General features: G+C 37.4%; 1 protein-coding gene across 1 annotated transcript; it reads left to right on the forward strand.

The window, feature by feature from the left end:
- The first annotated feature begins 16,612 nt into the window (after positions 1-16,612).
- LOC106830177 (olfactory receptor 52B4-like) lies at positions 16,613-17,620 on the forward strand. Its single transcript, XM_014839597.1, has one exon. The coding sequence runs from the start codon at positions 16,613-16,615 to the stop codon at positions 17,618-17,620; it is 1,008 nt and encodes a 335-aa protein (XP_014695083.1).
- The last annotated feature ends 3,100 nt before the right edge of the window (positions 17,621-20,720 follow it).

Genomic DNA, 20,720 nt, shown 5'->3' on the forward strand with positions numbered 1-20,720 from the left:
GATGAAGTGCAGGTTACAGTAAAAGCCCACCACTGTTTTGCTCTAGGGTATGGTTTCATCTGGGAGATCAAATTTGTTGGAGAACAGAGGCCAAATGCACAATCCTCATCATGATCTGCACTTCAATTGGAAGAAATAGGAAAGGAGACATAGCAGGCAAACTGATGCCCATGGAGCTGGTGTAAGTTGGAGGATAGGAGATGATTGTAAAAGAGAATCTGAGTAATTGCCCCCCTTCCCACTTATTTTCCCATGTAGTAAGTTCCAGGAAAAAGGAGTTAGCCCAGCTACTCTCTACCTGTGGAGGTATCCAGTGAATGACCTTGGTTAATAAGGAAAGCCAAAATATTTGCTGAGATTCTGTAGGTGAGATTTGTGGAAGATTGCACAATCCAAGATTTGGGGAGAACTATTAGAACCCTTGGAATGAGTTTGCACTCCTTTCTTCTGGGGTGGGGGGTCTGGGCACAAGCCTACTGGCCTTTACATTTTTGGTGTGAGGCAGTAAGCTAAACAGCTATGAATAATGTGTAATGGATCAAATACTAAAGAGAAATTTCTCATTCATGTAAAAATCTAGCATAAGCATAACCAATGGGTGAGTGACACTGTTCCATTTGGGATTCGGGACCAAGCTTTCTTCCATCTGTGGTTCTGCCATCCCCTGGGGCACTATTGTCATCAGCATCAAGCCAGCTGAAGGGAAAGGAAACTGGGGACACAATTTGCTTCGTAAAACCTTAATTCATATGAGGGATTCATAATTTCTGCTCACTTTCTGTTGCTGAGAATAGCCATATGGCCACACATAACTGCAGGAAGCTTGTAAAAATGTCTAGCCACATTCAGTTATGTATAATCATATTTCGAGGGAAGGAAAATGCAGATTTTGGTGGAGACCCAGTGGTCTGTGACACGGGACACTAAAAGGAGTGCCTGGAACCTTAAACAATAACTCTTCCTCATTACAGAAGCCCCAGGATCTCAGCGTTTTTTCTGTGGCTTGCTATGTTTATTTCATTCCATAGCCTAAAGTTCATAAAGAAAAGAGGGGAAGAGTAATGCTGTCACCAGAGTTATAGGCAAGTGTTATAATTATCCTAACATTTCCCAACAAGTCTGTGCTTGCTAGAGCTGGCATTTACATTTGATTCTAATTTAAAGGGAATTTTTGGGACAGGGGATTTTTTTTAGCATGTTTATTGTGATACAATTGACATAGAGTAAACTGCGCATATTTAAAGTGTGCAATTTGATACATTTTGACTTGTGAAACTGTTATCCCCATCAAGATAGCTACCCACCTCAGAAGTTTCCTCCTTCCCCTTTGTAATCCCTCCTTTTTTGTCCCAGCCCACCCCCCCACCCCACCCCTATCCTCTAGCAACCACTGCTCTGCTTTTTGTCACTATAGTTTGCATTTTCTAGAATTTTGTATAAATACAATCGTTCAGTATTATTTTCTGGTTTCTTACATTCTCCAACTTGTTGCTTATATCAATAATCCATTCCTTTTTTGTTGCCAAGTAGTATTCCATTGAATGGCTATGCAACAACTTATCCATTCACCTGTTGATGGAAATTTGAGTTGTTTCCAGTTTTGGGCTATTGCAAATATGGCTGTTATAAACGTTTCTTGTAAAAGTCTCCCAATAAACATATGCTTTCGTTTCTTGGGTAAATACCTAGTAGTAGTGAAATAGCTGGGCTATATAGTAAGTATACAGTTAGTTTTTTTTTGAAAGTGCCAAACTATTGTCTAAAGTGATCATACCATTTTATATCTTCCCTATCCATGTTTGAGACTTCAGTTGCTCTACAATCCTCGCCATGACTTGGCTTGGTTTGTCTTTAATGTTAGACATTCTAATAGATGTGTAGTGAGGAATCTCATTGTCTTTAATTTGTGTTTCTCTAATACCTAGGGATGTTGAGCATCTTCTTGTGTGTTTTTTGTCTTCTGCATATCTTCTTTATCTCTCTTCAAATCTTTTGCTTATCTTTTTACTGGGTTGACTCTTTTCCTGTTATTGAGTTTTGAGAATTCTTTATACATTCTTGACACAAGTTCTTCATTAGATATATGATTTGCAAATATCTTCTCCCAGTATGTGGCTTACCTTTTTATTCTCTTAATCTTTAAAAGAAGAGAAGTTCTTAATTTTGATGGCATCCAACTTAGCATTGTTTTTGTTTTTTTATGTATCATGCTTTTGGTGTTTTACCTAAGAAATCTTTCCTAACCGAGGTTCACAAAGAATTTCTCTTTAGTTTTCTTGTCGAAATTTTATAATTTTAGGTTTTACATTAAGTCTGTAATCCACTTTGAGATCATTTTTTAAATGGTGCAAAGGATGGATCAAAAGCCCATCTCTTTGTATATTTGGATCCGATTGTTCTGTCACCATTTTTGAAAAGATTCTTTTTCTCCATTGAATTGGCTTTGTACCTTTGTTGTGTCTCAGTTGGTCGTATATGTGTAAGTCTATTTCTGGACTCTCTATTCTTTTCCATTCATCTACTTCTCTATCTTGGCACCAATACTATATGTGTTGATTACTGTGGTTTCATAATAAGTCTTGAAATAAGGTAGTAAAGTTTTCTAACTTCATTATTCTTTCTCAAATTTGCTTTGCCTCTTCTAAATCTTTTGCCTCTGTATATAAGAATGAGTTTATCACTTTCTAAATAATAGTCTGCTATAATTTTGATTGGAATTACAGTGAACCTATAGATCAATTTTGGTGAGAATTGGCATCTTATCAATATTTAGTCTTTGATCCATGTACCGTGTATGTTTTTCTACTTATTTGTTTGTTTTTCCTTTTAAGAGTAATTTGTACTTTTTAATGTGTGGGTCTTGTCATGTTTATCCCTATTTCATATTTTGATGCTATTGTAAATCATATTTTTTTCAGTTTCCCATTATTCATTTCAATTTTATAGAAACACATTTAAATCTGTATCCTGATGTTGTATACTGACATCATGGTAAACTCATTTATAGTCTATTAATATGGTGCATTACATTACTTGATTTTCAAATGTTAAACCAACGTTGTGTCCGTCAGATAAACCCCATTTAGTCATGATGTGTTATCCTTTCTATATATTATTGGATTTAATTGCTAAAGTTTTGCTAACTTTTTTTTCCCATCCATATTCATGAGACATATTCTGTAGTTTTTGTTGGTCTTTTTCTTGTAATGCCTTTATCTGAATTTGGTATCAGAATAATACTGGTCTTGTAGAATGAGTTGTTCAGTATTCTCTCCTCTTAAATTTTGTGGAAGAGTTTGTATATATTTGGCATTATTTCTTCCTAAGTGTTTTGCCAAATTCCCCAAAGAAACCATCTGGACTTGAAGTTTTGTTGTAGGAAGACTTTTAATGTACTAACTCAATTTCTTTGACAGTTATCAGGCTTTTCAGGTTATCTGCTCTTCTTGAGTGAATTTTGGTGGCTTGTACCTTTCAAGGAATTTCCCATTTTTTATCTAAGTCAGATATCAGCAAATTTTTTCTGAAAGGATCAGATAGTATTTTAGGCTTTGTGGGCCATGCAGTCTCTCTGTTGCAACTACTCAACTCTACCATTGTGTCGTGAAAGCAGTCATCGACAAAAGGTAAACAAGTGTGACTTTGCTCAAATAAAATCTTATTTACAAAAGTAAGCGGCAAGCAAGATTTGGTATGCATAACATAGTTTTCCAGCCTCTGATCTAAGTTGTCAGATTTAGTAGCATAACATTATTTATAATATTCATTATTCTTTTAATATCTGTAGAAATTAAAATATCATCTATATCAATCTTAATATTGATAATTTGTATATATTCTCTTTTTTCTTAGTCTGACTAGAAGTTATTTAATTTAATTGGTCTTAAAGAATCTATTTTTTTCAGGCTGACCCAGTGGTGCAGCAGTTAAGTTCACACATTCTGCTTCAGTGACCCAGAGTCCACTGGTTTGGGTCCCTGGTGTGCATCTATGCACTGCTTGTCAAGCCATGCTGTGGCAGGTGTCCCACATAAAACGGTGGAAGATGGGCATGGATGTTAGCTCAGGGCCAGTCATCCTCAGCAAAAAGAGGAGGATTGGCAGCAGATGTTACCTCAGGGCTAATCTTCCTCAAAAAAACAACAAAAGAAAAGAATCTGCTTTTGGTTTTACTGATTTTCTCAATTGTTTTCTGTCTCCTCTTTCACTGATTTCTGCTTTTTATTATTTTCTTCTGCTTACTTTCTATTTCACTTGCTCTTCTTGTAACTTCTTTTTTCTTTGTGGTAGAAGATAAGGTTTTCATTTGAGGTCTTCTTTTCTAAAATAACACTTACAGCTGTATATTTCATTCTACTACTTTGACTATTTCTTACAATTTTGGTATGTTTTCATTTTCATTCATTTCAAGACACTTCCTAATTCCTTTTTTGACTTCTTCTTTGACAATTGGATTATTTAAGTTTGTATTATTTTGTTTCTAAATATTTGAGGACTTTCCTTATATCTTTTTGTTATTCTAATTTAATTCTGTTATGATTCTAGTACATACTTTATATACTTGGAATCTTTGTGAAGTTTATTGAGACTTGTTTTATGGTCCAGGATGTGAACTATATTGGAAAATATTTCATTTACACTTGAAAAGAATGTATATTCTGTAGTTGTGGGGTGACGTGATCAATCAATATCGTGTTGGTTGATTACATTGTTCAAGTTTTCTGTATCCTGCATGATGTTCTGTCTACTTGGTCTATCAATTACTGAGAAGTGTGTCAAAGTCTCCAACCATATTTGGGATTTGTCTGTTTTTTTCTTGCAATTCTATTGGGTTTTGCTTCCTATCTTTTGACGCTCTGTTGTAAGGTACAGATACATTTAGGATATTTATGTCATTTTAATGAATTGACCCCTATATTATTATGGAATGACCCTCTTTATCACTAATAATACTATTTTCTCTGAAATCTACTTTGTCAGATATTAATTAGCCACTCCAACTCTCTTTTGATTGTTGTTGCCGCAGTTTATCTTTTTCCATCTTTTACTTTTAACTGATTTGTGTGTTTAGATTTAAAGGCAGTGTGTAGTTAGTATAAGTAGATGATATAGTTATCTTCATCTTCCCCAATAAATAGGTGCTACAGTGGCATTTTCACTCGGTTTTAGTTGAAATTTAAACCTTTTGCTGCTTCATCATCAGAAATGATCTTGATTCTGGTGAGGCTCTTTCAGCTTTCCAAACATTTCCTTTGTACCTGCTTTGTGCATACAATCTAGCCTTTGTCTTCACAGACACTCAGTCTAGTGGTAGGTGGAAAAAAAAAACATGTTCTGTGCAAGGCTTGTTTTAACCATTTTCTAGAAAAGAGACAAATTAGGAGGTCTAGATTTGAAACATTACATTTGATTGGTGAAGGGTGAGTTCTCAGGTCTTTATGGGGAGGTGACATTTAAGGCCAAGAACACCCTATTCTTTTTGATTCAAACTTAGTCACAGGCCCATATCAAATAAGGAATCATCTAAGGAATCAAATGTTGATTCATTCTGATCTATCTTGAAAACATACTAGTATTTAGATAGCAAATGGTGGGGATTGAGATATAGAAAAAAATCAGGGAAACACATGGGGTCCATTTTGGAATTTTTAAAAAGAATGGTAGGAAAGAAATGAAGATGGGGATGTAAGTTTATGGTATTAGTGTCCACCTCAGCTGAGCGTTGGCCTTTATTTCCATAGACCAAAGGAAATCCTGCAAGTTTTTGAACTGAAGGCCAACATATTCAATTGAATCCATCATCCACCTGACAATAAAAGCAGCTGTGTGAAGACAATAGCAACTAAGTTTTATATACACTTCCTACATGTCAGTCACGCTTCCACACACTTTATATATATGAACTCAGTCTTTATAGCAGTCCTTTGAGGATAAGTACTAATATTATCCCTTTTTTTAAAATGGGAAAATGGAGGCACAGTAGATGAGGTGATTTACTCTAAGTTGGACAGATGTTAAGTAGCAGAACCAACCTTCAAACGAAGGCAGCAAAATTCAGCGGCCTCATTTTTGTCTGTTTCTCTCCACCAGGGGTGAGCAGATGTCAGCCTGTGGGCCAAATCTTACGTGCCACCTATATTTGTAAATATGGTTTATTGGAACACAGCCATGTTCATTTATATCTGGTGTATGACTTCTTTCATGGCTGCAATGGCATAGTTGACTAGTTGCACAGGAGACTGCTTGATCTGCAAACCCTAAAATATTTATCATTTGAGCTTTTACAAAAAAAAGGTTGCTGATTACTCTATACTGCTTTGTTGTATTACAAAGATGAGCCAGTGGTATGAAAATAAAGAATAAATGAGAGAGGCTCTGGCTTAGAGTAGAAACTTGGGGATGGAGAGAGAGAGAAATAATGGAGAGACATTGGAAAGAACACAATTAAATTGAGCTATATTATAGATTCATTTAATACACATCCACATTTCACTATGTAATTCAGGCAAGAGAGGATAGGGTTAGGGTTCAGGAGAGCTGGCCGGTATCAAGTCTGCAGAAAATATTATATGTAATATGAGCACTACCTGATGCCAACAATCCTTACTGCAAAGCTCTTCTTTTTGATTTAAATTTAGGACATGATAAGGATGCTCTGTCCTTTGGCAGGAGGTGTTTTGCTGTCATACACATGGGTATGGACAAAGTAACAGAACCCTCTTTTTTTGATTAAGGTCAAGCTAAAATCAAATGATCGTATAATTGGTCAAGCTAAGATCAAATGATCATATAATTGTAAGTTAAAGGAGATAGAGCAAGATGAATGGAACTGGTGGAGAGTGTATCAGCAGTTTTAGGAGGGTAGGGGGATAACCAAATCTGGAACGTATGCTCTGTGATCTGATTAGGCTGACTCCTGTGACAGATTGAATTCTGTCTCATCTTGTTGCTGCTGCCAGGAAAGACCTCTGTATAGATTGAAGTACTAGTGAGAGCTGAGCAAAAGGGATAGGAGTTATGGATCTATGTAAAGACACACAATATTCAAGACACCAGAGAGGAAGAAACATGGGTGGATGACAAAGTGATTTGCTTAAGTAGGAAATAGAGGTGCATTTAGTTACTGAATAATGGAGTTAAAGGGGGAAGATGTAGATGTTAGATAATTACCAGGAGCTGAATGTCAATAAACTACTGACCTGGTTATTGAAAAGAAATAAGAGATAGCCTGAGCTATCTCTGCCTTTCCTTAGGTTGTTGATATGATAATTCCATATCACAAGAAGGGGTACAGAGTATTTGTTCACCAATTACCATAGAATGGTTGATAGGAGGGGAACAAACTTACAACACTGGTAAAACTACTGTAACAGAAGATGATATCAGGAGATGTTCTTTTCTTTCTTTTTTTTTTTTTTTTTTGTTAAGGAAGATTAGCCCTGAGCTAACTACTGCCAGTCCTCCTCTTTTTGCTGAGGAAGCCTGGCCCTGAGCTAACATCCATGCCCATATTCCTCTACTTTGTATGTGGGACACCTGCCACAGAATGGCGTGCCAAGAAATGCCATGTCTGCACCTGGGTTCCGAACTGGCGAACCCCGGGCCGCCGGGAAGCAGAATGTGCGAACTTAACCACTGTGCCACTGGACCAGCCCCAGGTGATGTTCCTGATAGAAAAATCTGGTAGTAAGTTTTGTTGATAAACATTCCCAAGGAAAAGCCATACATACAATATTTAAACAATCAAACAATGCATGATTATTTTAACTCTTGGGCCTTGGTTATGGATAACATTGAATCTGCTGGACTCTGGGCAAAAAAGAATTTAAATGCAGCTTTCAGCTTTGTGTAGTTATGGCACTGTAAATCTGGGCAATTGGAGAAAAGATGGCAGTCAAAGTATATTTGCCCAGAATACAAATTAAGAATCTTTGATATAATCTATGAGTAAATAGTCAGCTGTGATGAGTTAAGAAACTGGAAAAAATTGGGGATATATTAACCTGGCAGCTGAGTGGAGTGTAGTTTGGGAAGGAGAAATGCAGCAAAAACCGGGATATCAGGACACTGAAATGTTTATGCTAGCAATGTAAATTAATGTCTTGAAAGATTACTATCACAGTGAAATAGATAGGATCAGGAAAACAATCCTTTTTAGCTCAATGAGAAACATTGATGTAAAAATGCTACCTATGTCACTCCTAAAGTCTTCTAACAACACTGGGAGTAGGGTATGGTAATCACCAATTTTCCAAAGTAGGACTTTGAGGCTCAAGAACCTTGTTACACTTCTAAAGCATGTAGCTGGAATTTGAAGCTTTTTAAAATATTACTACACATATTTTCATCTTCTCTGAATGGATTAAATGACAAAGACCCTTCTGAACTGAATGAAATTAAGAAGATCCTATGACTACTGGTAGGAGGTCAGGGGAAGAGCAAAACAAAGGCAACCTTTCCTGAGAAGACAGCTATGTCCTAGCCTTTTTGCTACAGAAAGAAGAGTAGGGGTGATATAATATGGGTTTTTAAACAATTTGTGTTTGAAGCCCCACCAATATTTGATGTGTTCCCTTGTCAGTATCTCTTCAGGCAAAAACGATAAAATTCTGGTAAAGACCTAAACATTTGTGACCATGCCTCCAGGCCAGCTGAAGGCTGAGAAGTTCATGAATAGATCTGTTATCTATAGTACTACAGAAGGAGAAGGGCCTGGTGCTGACATGGACGGGATGGCAAGTGGGCACAAACTCTAAGATGAAGACAGCAGGGAAAAAAAAGAAGCAAAGTCATTTAGATTCCAGAATGAATGCAGGAGATGTATTAGCCAGGGGGCTCATTATTCCCTGAAGCAGCCAGTACCATTATTTGTAAAAAGAACAATTTTATACTATCCAGGCCAAACTCTAGGGCTTACCCTCTTCCATGTCCTCTCTGACTGTGTGTTGAATTTCACATCCCCATCTCCATTCTCAGGAGGTGAGCTTGGTGCAGGACTCAGGTAGTGAGAAGCTCGGAGATCCAAGATATGGTGAAGTACACAGATAAACAACTGTCAGCATCTCTACATTAATCAGTGTCTGACTCAGAACTGAGCACACAGTCAGGACACATAAACATAATTGCCTCCCCCTCCAGGTTCTGTTCTCCTCACTTCTGCATTTTATTTCTGGAGTAGGAAAACCCACTCCTATTTTTGTCCCTAGATTACTCTCTAAGTAATGGTGAAACTGTACTGAAATTAAATGACATGAAAAATGTGCCAGTAGAGGCTTGTGAGGACATGCCTGCGGAGGACAACTACCACCAGGTCAATCTGTGGCCATACAACCCCTTTGCATACACATATGCCTGAGGAAAGCCATCTTCCAGGAGGAGATGGAAGAAATAAAAATAGATGTGGTAATGCCATTGAGGTTTGATGGCCAGCTGTTCATACCGTGCTGATGAAAAACTAGCAGAAGGAGATTAATAGGAAGAAAAATAAGAACCTGAAGAGGACCAGCGTTCAGATGATGATATTTATTGGATACTTTCATAGAGGCAAAGAGGATTTTTCTACTGTGAGGCAGAAAATAGAGGCTGAGGGGCTCGGAAATTGGGGTCTGGACTATAGGTGAAGTAGCATAGCCTAGAGAGGTTGATTGTCTAGCCCAGGGTCACTGTAAGATAATTTCTCAAATGCCTCAAGAGGACTTCAGTAGCCTTGATCCAGCTGCTTTCATAATCCTGGACAGTTCACCTCCGTCTCCCCACTTTGTGCTGCTGGGAGAAGTATCCTTATTCAAGGCACTTATCATCTGCTCAATGTCAGGAATGTGCTTACTAATACATCTTCCCATGAACCACTCCTTTCCCTCTGCTTTCACAAGGCATCTAATCATCTGAAAACCTTTCTCATATAGGAGTATATCTGATTACCAATGTTCCTCCAATTACTCGTGAATTTTCTGAGGTCTGAGTATTATCTTTTTTCCTTTGTGCATTTCCAGAACCTAACATGCTGAAGCACAGTGTAAGTCCTCAAAATGTTTAACAAAACAAGCAAATGGCAAATATTGGATGGGTGAAATGAAGGATCAGGGCAAGGGAATCATGAATAAACTGCTTGAAATGCCTTGAATGTTTACAGTTTTGATTAGGAGCCAAAATAGAACCTTATCTGGAGGGGATCAGGGGTCTTTGGTGCACTGGGATGTAAAGAAGTTCCTCATGCCCAGAATATCCTCACTCTGCCTCACAGACAATGCTTCCCACTCTACTTGGACAGCCCTTATTTGTGAGTCTGGTACAGTGGTGAGCTGGTAAACCAGCTCACCAGTAAATAAATAAGTAAATAGACAATGGATAGATAGATAAATAGAAACAAAGCCCTGATTTGCAGTATTTATCAATTTTCCTGATGCATATTCTCCTGCCATGGCCAATTTCAAGTGACCAACATAATGTCGCTGAATGTTGACTTGTAAGAAATGCACACAAATGACTTTGCTAGCCAGTGAATATGGCTCCTGCATAAAACTGCTCTAGTCTTTCCAACTCTCTCTACTTCACTCTAGACAATGGTCCTAATATTTTTACCCATCTACCTTAGATCCAAAAACATCTAGTCTGGATAGGATCTTCCACCCTGAAATTACACCCCACAGCAATAAAATACTGCTCACCTGCTTCAAACGGAGTTCTTGTGGGCTAGAAAGGCATGAGTCACAGCAGGAATCTCAGAGTGATGGGTACCAAGAGCTGAGAGTTTACGTATTTCCCTTAAGGTCTTGGGGGCAGTTATTACCTCAGGAAGCCCAGACTTAGAACTGTCTTTTTAATATCTCCCCCTCTAACCAACACACAGAAGTCATGTATTTATGGCTCTCCAAGGCTGTGCATCCCCTCCTCCGCAGCACTGTCGCTGAATTAGGTGTGCACATGTGTTATTTTCAATAACTGAATTGTTAGCATACTGCACCAAATATTCTTGTTTCCTTTTTTTTTTTTTTTTTACCAAGGAAGATTTACCCGGAGGTAACATCTGTTGCCAATTTTCCTTTTTTTTGCTGAGGAAGATTAGCCCTGAGCTAACATCTGTTGTTAATCTTCCTCTATTTTGTGTGTGGGCCACTACCACAGCCTGGCCCCTGACAAATGATATAGGTCCACACCTGGGAACCGAACCCAGGCTGCTGAAGCAGAATGCACTGAACTTAACCATTAGGCCACCAGGGTTCACCCTCTTGTTTCCATTTCAATGGGAATTAGGAAATATTAAATAAGCACAAATAATTTGAAAATTAATATATATTTAAAACACATTATAAAAATGTATTCATTCATAATTTAGAAGAATTGAACTTAAATATATACCTATTAATCAAATACTTTCAACTTTGGCATTTGTAATAATGTTTTAATATTTACAGGGAATGTGTACATTTCTTCTTATCTATTTACACTACCAATGTAAGTCAAGGTTAATAGGATGGCTGCTACCAAAACAAAACAAAACAATACAGGAAATAAGTGTTGAAGAGATTGTGGAGACAACGTAACTGTTGTGCACTGCTGGTAGAAATGTAAAATGGTTCAGCTGCCATAGAATACAGTATGATGGTTCTTTAAAAAGTTAGTAATAGAATTACCATACAATCCAGCAAATCCACTTCTGGTTATGTATCCAAAAGAATTTAAAGTAGGATCTCAAAAAGATATTTGTACCCCCTTGTTCATAGCAGGATTATTCATAATGGCCAAAAGGTGGAAACAACCCAGATATCCATGGATGGATGAATGGATAAACGAACTGTGGCGTATACATACAATAGAATAATATTCAACCTTAAAAAGGAAGGAAATTCTGACACATGGACAACAGGGATGAACTTCAAGGACATTCTGATAAATGAAAGAAGCCAGTCACAAGACAAACACTGTATAATTTCACTTATATGAGACACTTAGAGTAGCCAAATTCATAGAGACAGAAAGTACTGTGGCAGTTGCCAGTGGCTGGTGAGGGTGGAGGGGGCGGGTGGAATGGGAAGTTGTTTAATGGGTATAGAGTTTCAGTTTTACAAGGTGAAAAGTTCTGGAGATTGGTTGTGCAACAATGTGAGTATACTTAACACTACTGAACAGCACACTTAAAAATGTCCAGATGGTAAATTTTACGTAATATATATTTTACTACAATTAAAAGTTATTAAAAATTTGAAAAATAGGGGCCGACCTGGTGGCGCTGTGTTTAAGTTTGCATGTTTCGCTTTGGTGGCCCAGGGTTCGCCAGCTTGGATCCCACTTGTAGACATGGCACCACTTGTCAAGCCATGTTGTGGTAGGCGTCCCGCATATTAAGTAGAGGAAGATGGGCACGGATCTTAGCTCAGGGCCAGGCTTCCTCAGCAAAAAGAGGAGGATTGGCAGCGGTTAGTTCAGGGCTAATCTTTCTCAAAAAAAAAATTAAAAATAATAATAATGAAATGGATAGGTAAATTATGATTCTCCCATAAATTAGCATATTTTCCAGACAGCAAATTTTGTTTGCAATATAATAAGTATTTTAACTCTCTGTATGAGGAATGTGAATATGTTATGTTCTCATAAAGACAGTGTCAGTTTAAACTACTTAGTGTGGAAGATAGTTATAGTACGCTCCATGAAGGAGCTAAGCTTCCAGTTGGTTCTTGAGATCTGAGTACAAGGTCACCAATCAGTCAAAGAAATAGAATATTCCTGGCAGGAAAGTCAACAAGGATAAGAGCTCTAAAGTAGTAGAAGAGCATGGCATGAGAACAGAGGGGTGAAGAATTAATTATGTACTGTGTCTGAGGGACACTATGAAAGATGAAATGGGAAAAATTGCTGGAAAGGTAGCCTGCCACAAAGTGCCTATCTGCCTTAGTTACCATGCTGAGGTGGACGTTCTTGAGAAACTCCTCCCTGAAACTGAATAGTGAGAGGCTTGCAAATCCCATCCCTTGACATCATCCAACACCAATCAAACATTTGGAAACTACCAGACTCACCCTGATTGGGGAATCACCAGGCTTCAGGGTACCTCAAGCATCTTAAAAGTTACACCCAGCAATTGAAGTCATTCATATATCAATTTATTCATTCAATCATATTTCATTCAATAAATATTAACTGTGTGCCTACAGTATGCCAAGAACAGTCCAGAGTTAGGCTATAAAGAAGTGAAGAAAGCAAAACACTTGTCTTCATGTTTGTCAGCTGTTGTGATTTGATTGACCTCATTGTGATCTCTCTCCACATAGTCTTTTATTCTTCTGTCTAAGCTAAGCTTTTTAAATGGCTATAGGCCACCAAGAGGGGAAAATGGAAGTTGCAAGGTCCATATACTCTGGAATTCACACAGTATCACTTCACTTGTATTCTATTAGTCAAAGGAAGTCATAAGGCCATCTGATAGTCAAAGGGCTGGAGAAAAGATTGTACCTCATGACATAGGGAATGGCATGTGTGTACAGCAGAGGGAAGTATTATTGGCTACCATTTTTGCAGATGGTCAACCACACAAACTGTTAGATTGACAAATGTTCAAAAGCTTGACAACAGATTCTGCTGGCAAGATTATGAGGGAGAAAAGCACTCACACATTGCTAGTGGCAATGAAAAATGGTACAACCACTGTGGAGGGAATCTTCAATATCTAACAAATCTGCAAATGCATTTACCCTTTGACCATGGTAATCATACTTCTAGTATTTAACCATAAGATTTATGAATAGAATTATTCAATAAAAGAAAAGAGAGAAGAAGAATAGAAAAAAAAAATTGAAGAGACCCTCAGGTGCTGGTGGAACAACATCAAAGGATCTAAATTTTTATAGCTGGGGTCCCAAAATGAAATGAGAGAAAATGGGACAGAAAAAAATGTGGATGTAATAATTACTGAAATTTTCCAAATTGGGTAAGAATCATAAATTTACAGATTCCAAAAGCTCAGTGAAACTTAAAGAGGATAAAAAGAAATAAAGTTGTGCCTGGGTGCATCACAATCAAATTAAAAATTAAGGTAAAGTGAAAAATCTTAAATGCAGCCAAAAGAGGCAGAGAAATAAAATACAAGTGTCCACTGGAATCAAGACTCACACCTCGTCTACTAACTTTTAAGCATGTTAAGGGATATAAGTGTTTACATACCCTTAGGAAATAGTTAAACATCATTAACCGTGACTGAAATTTGAAACTTATGAAAAACCAGGAATAAATATAGCTTCGATGTAATCCTTTCCACGAAGAACAAAACTTTATGAATCATTGGTACATATTAATCATTTATATTCCTGTTAAAAATGAGACATCATCCATTAAAATGGGCCTGTAGCAAGAAGAGATTAGAGGAAAAAGCTTTCATATCACAGCATCTTGAGGGAAGCAAGAGAGAAGAGGGTCAGAAGGAACGGAGGGAGAGGGGAAATGGTTTTAGAGACTCAGCCCGTTTGGGAGAACGGAGAGGGTGGTGGAGACAGCTCGATCCCTGGAGACCCCAGTGTAAGTGCTTCCCTCAAGAGTTCCAAAGGAGAGGATAAACAGCTCAACCCCTGACCCTTCACAAGCTGGATTTTATTACAGATCTTGTGTCTGTCTGTTCCAGACGACTCAACCTAAGGCTGGTGAGAATTAGACATCTGGGGGTAGGGATGTTCCAGGATCAAGGTAAGGACTGGGCTAGTGTTATCTCTCAGGTCAGAGGGGACAGGATTCTTCAAGGCCATTGATATGGGTGGAAAAAGAATGGTGAAGACCAGAGGCACCAATCTGATTGGTTATAGCGGAGGTGGAGAGTGAGGTCTGGAAAGGGAGGTTGAGACTATATGGGCTGGATGGAGGTTACAGAAGGGTGGTAAATAAAGAGAAGGCATCCAATAAATGGCAAGTGCCCTAATCAGACTAGAGATGAGAAAACAGAAACCATATTTACTTAGACTACAGACCATTCTTTGAAAAACACAAAAGGAGCCCTAAGAATGACAGGGAACTGTGGTCACCTGCCCCGGACCAGACACTAGAGAGGGCTTTGGGGAGGCAGCCAGGGCATTTCAGCAGATGTGAGAAGTAGGAGCCAGTTTTCCTCCCCAGAAAGAAAAATCAGTGGCACCAAGAGGGTGACTGGAGTGGAAGAAAGAATATGAGCATAAGATACATCTCAGCCACTGAGCTAGATACATTAAGATACCCCTTCACTTAATATCCTCAGGAACCCATTGAAGAGGGTATTTTATAATCTGGCTCCATCTCTTCATTCCGATGAAAATGGGGTTGGACATGCCTGTCTTCTCAGAAGCTGCCCTCTGAGCCCATTATACTTGGAACATTTTATGAAACTCATCTGCTTACATATCCACCATTCTCCCAAACCCCAAGCCTAGTTAGGCCTCAGGCACATGGCGCGATGCCTGAAAAATAGTCACTACTCAAAATATGCTTGTGAATGATTAAGCGAATGAATGAAGAAGAGTATATTAGGAAGTAAATGATGAAATCACATGTAAATTCTGTCAACAGAAGAATCTTCCAAATATCAAGTAGTGCAACACCCCTCTCAGTGATAATGTCTTTCTTTTTCCAATTCCAGTCATTTCTAGCTTAGCTCCCTAACTGAGAGCATAAGGAGTGCCTTACCACTGGCACACAAATCCTATCTATGTTACCTCTGAAAGGTCTCTTGACCCTTTCACAGGTAGCAAGTGGTGTGTGGTAAAGTCAGAGATTTCAAATTAGTTTCTGTCAATTGTTGCTTTTGAAATTTGGCAAATGATTCCTATTCTCTGAATTTCACTTTCCTTGGGTAAATGGAGATAATATCCACTTCCTAGAGTGAATGTCTACTCCCTACATGAAGTATATATAAAATGCCACAAGCAATGTGCATATCACAGTCCCTGCAATAATACAGTGCTTAATAAATACTAGTTTAATTCACTGTGACTGTATTACGTTTAGATCCATTCTATTTCTGGAATATGACTGGCCTTTTAGCATCCTGTCTCTTCAGTCAATTACTGCTCCAATAAAACTCCACAGGTAATCTTTCTAAACTAGAGTAACTGTTCTAAACTACTGGCTTCAAGACATCTGCTGGTTGCCTCCTGTGTAAAGGATGGAGTCTAAGTATGAAATTATGATGAAGGCCCTTCACAATTAGGAAAATATGCCTGTACAACCCCCTAGGCACCTGTCAACCTACCCTGGAAACGACTCATGAACATACTATGCATTGATCTGTATATTCATCTTTTCTTATGCTGCTTCCCTTCGCTTTTCATTCTTCACTTTATGATAAACTAGTCAACTTCAGGGTCAAGTTCAAGTGTTATCTTGCTACAGCCTTCCCAGACATACATAATGATTTCCTCTGTGTATTCACAATCCTCTGTTTGAAAGTGAAATACTTACAATAATATCTCTTACTTTAATTAGTTGGAGGTAAGTATAATTGGCTGTCACTCATGGGGGTAAAGACCATATCCTTTCATCTTTGCATATTTTCTATTATTTGCATATTCAGAAAAGATGGAGAGTATTAAATATTCCAAAAGCTCCTGATGTCTTCACAAAGAACATTAGTTCCTCTTAAGAATCTACTTAAAAGAATATGTATTTTCCTCTCTCTGTGAACAGAAAGTTAGGTCCAAGGTCATCTGCTTCCAATATATCTTCCTTAAACCACACTGGTGTTAGCCACACAGTCTTTTACTTGCTTGGCATGCCAAGCCTAGAGGACCAGCACGTGTGGATTTCCATTCCCTACTTCATTTCCTATGTCATTGCCCTGCTTGGGAACAGCCTGCTCCTTTTCATTATCCTCACAAGGCGCAGCCTCCGTGAACCCATGTACCCCTTCATCTGCATGCTGGCTGGAGCAGATGTTGTCCTCTCCACGTGCACAGTACCTCAGGCCTTGGCCATCTTCTGGTTCCAGGCTGGAGAGATCTCCCTGGATCGCTGCATCATTCAGTTCTTTATCATCCACTACACTTTTATGTCTGAGTCTGGCATCTTGCTGGTGATGGCATTTGACCACTACATTGCCATATGTTACCCACCGAGATACACCACTATTCTTACACATGCACTGATTGGGAAAATTGGCGTGACTATCTTTCTGAGAAGTTATTATATGCTTTTCCCCATAATATTTCTTTTGAAAAGATTGACTTTCTGCCACAATAATATTATTCCGCATACGTTTTGTGAACACATTGGCTTGGCCAAATATGCTTGTAATGACATTCGAGTGAACATCTGGTACGGGTTTTCCATCCTAATGTTAACAGTAGTTTTAGATGTTGTGCTAATTTTTTTTTCCTATGTGTTGATTCTCCGTGCTGTCTTCCACATGCCTTCTCTAGACGCTCGCTATAAAGCTCTCAACACGTGTGGCTCCCATGTCTGCGTCATCATCCTCTTTTATGGGCCTGGAATCTTCACAATCCTTACTCAGCGGTTTGGACGCCACATTCCACCTCATATCCATATTTTATTGTCTAATGTCTGCATGCTTGCTCCACCTATGCTGAATCCCATCATTTATGGGATAAAGACCAAGCAAATCCAAGAGCAGATGGTTCAGATATTGTTTACAAAGCAGAAATCGCTTTGATATAAGAATCGAGCTTTCAGAATCTCTAGCTATCTGTGAAGTGGTCTATGGCAGTGGTGGGTGGGAAGAGTCAGCTGGAACACTAGGAAATAGTTCAGCGAATTGTGTCTCTGGAGCAATTTCATCAGGGAGGTTGCAGAACTGATTCTTCCTTTGTCAAAACGGCCTGAGAAAGCAGTGCTATGTTTGACAGAGAAAGCTACCTTCTACAAAGAGCCTGGGACAGGATGAAGTGATTTTCACAAGTCATATATCTTTAATGACACTAGCATGATCTTTAGAAATAGAGGAAGTGAGAATTGCTCTGGCCTAGGAATATGTTCAGCTCCTCTTCACTGAGTTTCCCACTCTCTGAGACATCTTGTGGTATGTTTAGAAAATCACTTACAAACCTCTATTCCTTAGTGTCTTTCATTCTAGCTAAATGACATTCTTAGCATCAGTGGTTCCTAGGTTTTGCAGTTATTCCTATTATATTTTAACTTATGTCCTATCAACATGCATGTGTGTAATAAGGAAATGTAATGAATTGTGTGTTTCATATTCTGCAGAACAACCCTTGAGGAGACTGAGGGATTGAGACTGTCACTCCTGTGATGTCAAAATATTAATGTGGTTTCTGATGAGGTGATGTGTACTGAGAGAAGGCCGAGGAACGGAAATTCCTCCAATCTCAAGGTCAAGCCCTGTTCTTCAATGATTTCCTCCTCAGTGGAGTGTTCAAGGTCTTTAATGACCTGATTCCTGAACTTTTTTACAGGAATACTTCCCATATCACTTTCAAAGTAGCCCGAATTTCAGACACACCAGGCCATTAGCCCACCTTCTCAGGGTGTTCATGTCTCTGCTTTGTCTTGAAATAACCACGATTGACTTGTTAGGAAACACTTATTCCTCCTTTAATACCCAATTCTCATCTTGTCTCCTCTGTGATGCTTTCTGTAACCACAACTCTTTCCCAATGTATTATTTCGTTGATAATACCTCTACGAGAAAAATAGCATATTTTCTTTTTTCAATGCCTGCTTGATTAAAAATCTAGATTCCTTGTAGAATTTATTAGAAATTATGAAAAAAGACAAACATGAAATGGAATTCATAAATCCATAAACATACAGCTTTCAAGCAATTTTACTGTTAAAATTTTGTTTTCTGTAACTATACATCTCTATCTATATACTTATATATCTATATCTACATCTGTCTCTGACTCTGTGTCTGTATTTTATCTCCATCTGTATCTCTAGCTTTATCTATTCCTATATCTACCTGAAAAATATTATAATATAATACATATATAGAGTATTTACCATACTATATATATGGTCTGTAACCTACTTTTCTTTTCTAGCATACATTGTTGACAGTGTTCATTTATAATATATGCGAATTTATATAATCAATTACTATGTCTATATACTATTTCATTGCAAGATTTTACTATGACATTTAACTAAGCATTCTTCTAAATCCTTTTTATATGACATTGTGACCATATATTCACAAATTTAAGGCTCAATTCTACTTGTTTCTTAGATACACAGCCAAGATACGTTCTTAATAAATTATTTTTAAGTATTGTCTTTTAATGTAAGATGCAAATGCTGAATGTAATACAATTAGAAAACAACAAAAATATAAAGAAAATTCCTAGTCAGGGGAAACCCACTAATAGCATTTTGGTATACTGCCTTACATTTCTTGTTCTGTGCATATGTGTTTTCATTAATTTTCAATCTTACTAGGCATTTGGAGTTTTCCTTTTCTAACCACATAAACAAAGCTTCTCCAAACATCTTATACATAGAACTTACTCTGATCTTTCAATTTCTATTTTAAGGATAGAGTTCTAAAGTGCTATTGCAGATTTAATCCTATAAAATTGCATTCAGAAAGGATGCATAATATATCTCTCTGAACCAACAAGGTATTATTTTCATTTTTTAAAATTTTTGCCATTCATAAGGACAAAAATGATATCACAGTGCAAATTTTACTTATATTTTTATTGCTACTGAGGTGAAACATTTATTGGATAGTCATAGTTCATCTTATGAAGTAGTGGTAACTACCATTTGTTGAGTACTTATCATGTTAGAGCCCCAGTCTGAGCATTTTACATGCATTACCTTAGATCTTCTTCATCTGAGCTCCATAACATAAGTATTGCAGATGAGGAAATGGAAACTCTACCAAGGAAAATGGCAGAGGCAGGAACAAATCAATTTCTTTTTTATTTGTCAAGTTTCTGCTCTTGACTACTGAAGCTCTTAGATGATTCTGGCTATTCTTGCTTTTGCCCATTTAACTCTTGAAAATTCTATGTTGTCCTTATCTCTTTTCGGTATTTTAAAAAAATTATCAATAACAATACATGTTCTCACTCTCATATTTAAGTATTTGTCCTTTATTCTTAGTATTTTTAAAAATGATTTAAGTATTAATAACTATATGTATATCTTTTCTTTTGTGTCTTTTTCCATTGGTTAACCATAGAAGATTCTTCTTAAGCTAGTATTTGAGTATTATTCACATCCAATTCTCTATTTTCATTTTATCATGTCTAAATTAGTATTATTTTATCACCATAATAGAGTTCTTATGAGGACTAAATGGGTTAATATATTTAAAGAGCTTAGAATGGCATCAGGCCAAAAGATACACATATTTGCTATAATAATAATAATTATTACTTATTTATGTTTGTCTTAAGATATCTTTATTTAACATTCAACAATTTTTAAAAAACTTTTTGTTTTGAAATAATTATAGATTCACAAGAAGTTGCAAAAGAATAATGTACTGGAAGGTCCTGTTTACCTTTCATCCAGTTTTCCCCTATAGTAACATCCTGCATAACTGTAGTACAATATCAAAACTGTAAAGTTGATGTTGGTACAAACCACAGAACTTATTAGATTTCATCAGTTTTATATGCATTGCTTGTGTGTGTGCTTGCATCTGTGTGTGTATACTTCTAAGTAATTACATGACATTATAGATTCATGGAACCACCACCATAATTAAGATACAGAATTGCTCCATCATCACTTATGATTTCGTTTTGTAGCTTCACTCACATCCCTCTCTTTCCATACCT

The sequence above is a fragment of the Equus asinus genome, chromosome 20 (assembly GCF_041296235.1).
Source record: "Equus asinus isolate D_3611 breed Donkey chromosome 20, EquAss-T2T_v2, whole genome shotgun sequence".
Taxonomy (NCBI): domain Eukaryota; kingdom Metazoa; phylum Chordata; class Mammalia; order Perissodactyla; family Equidae; genus Equus; species Equus asinus.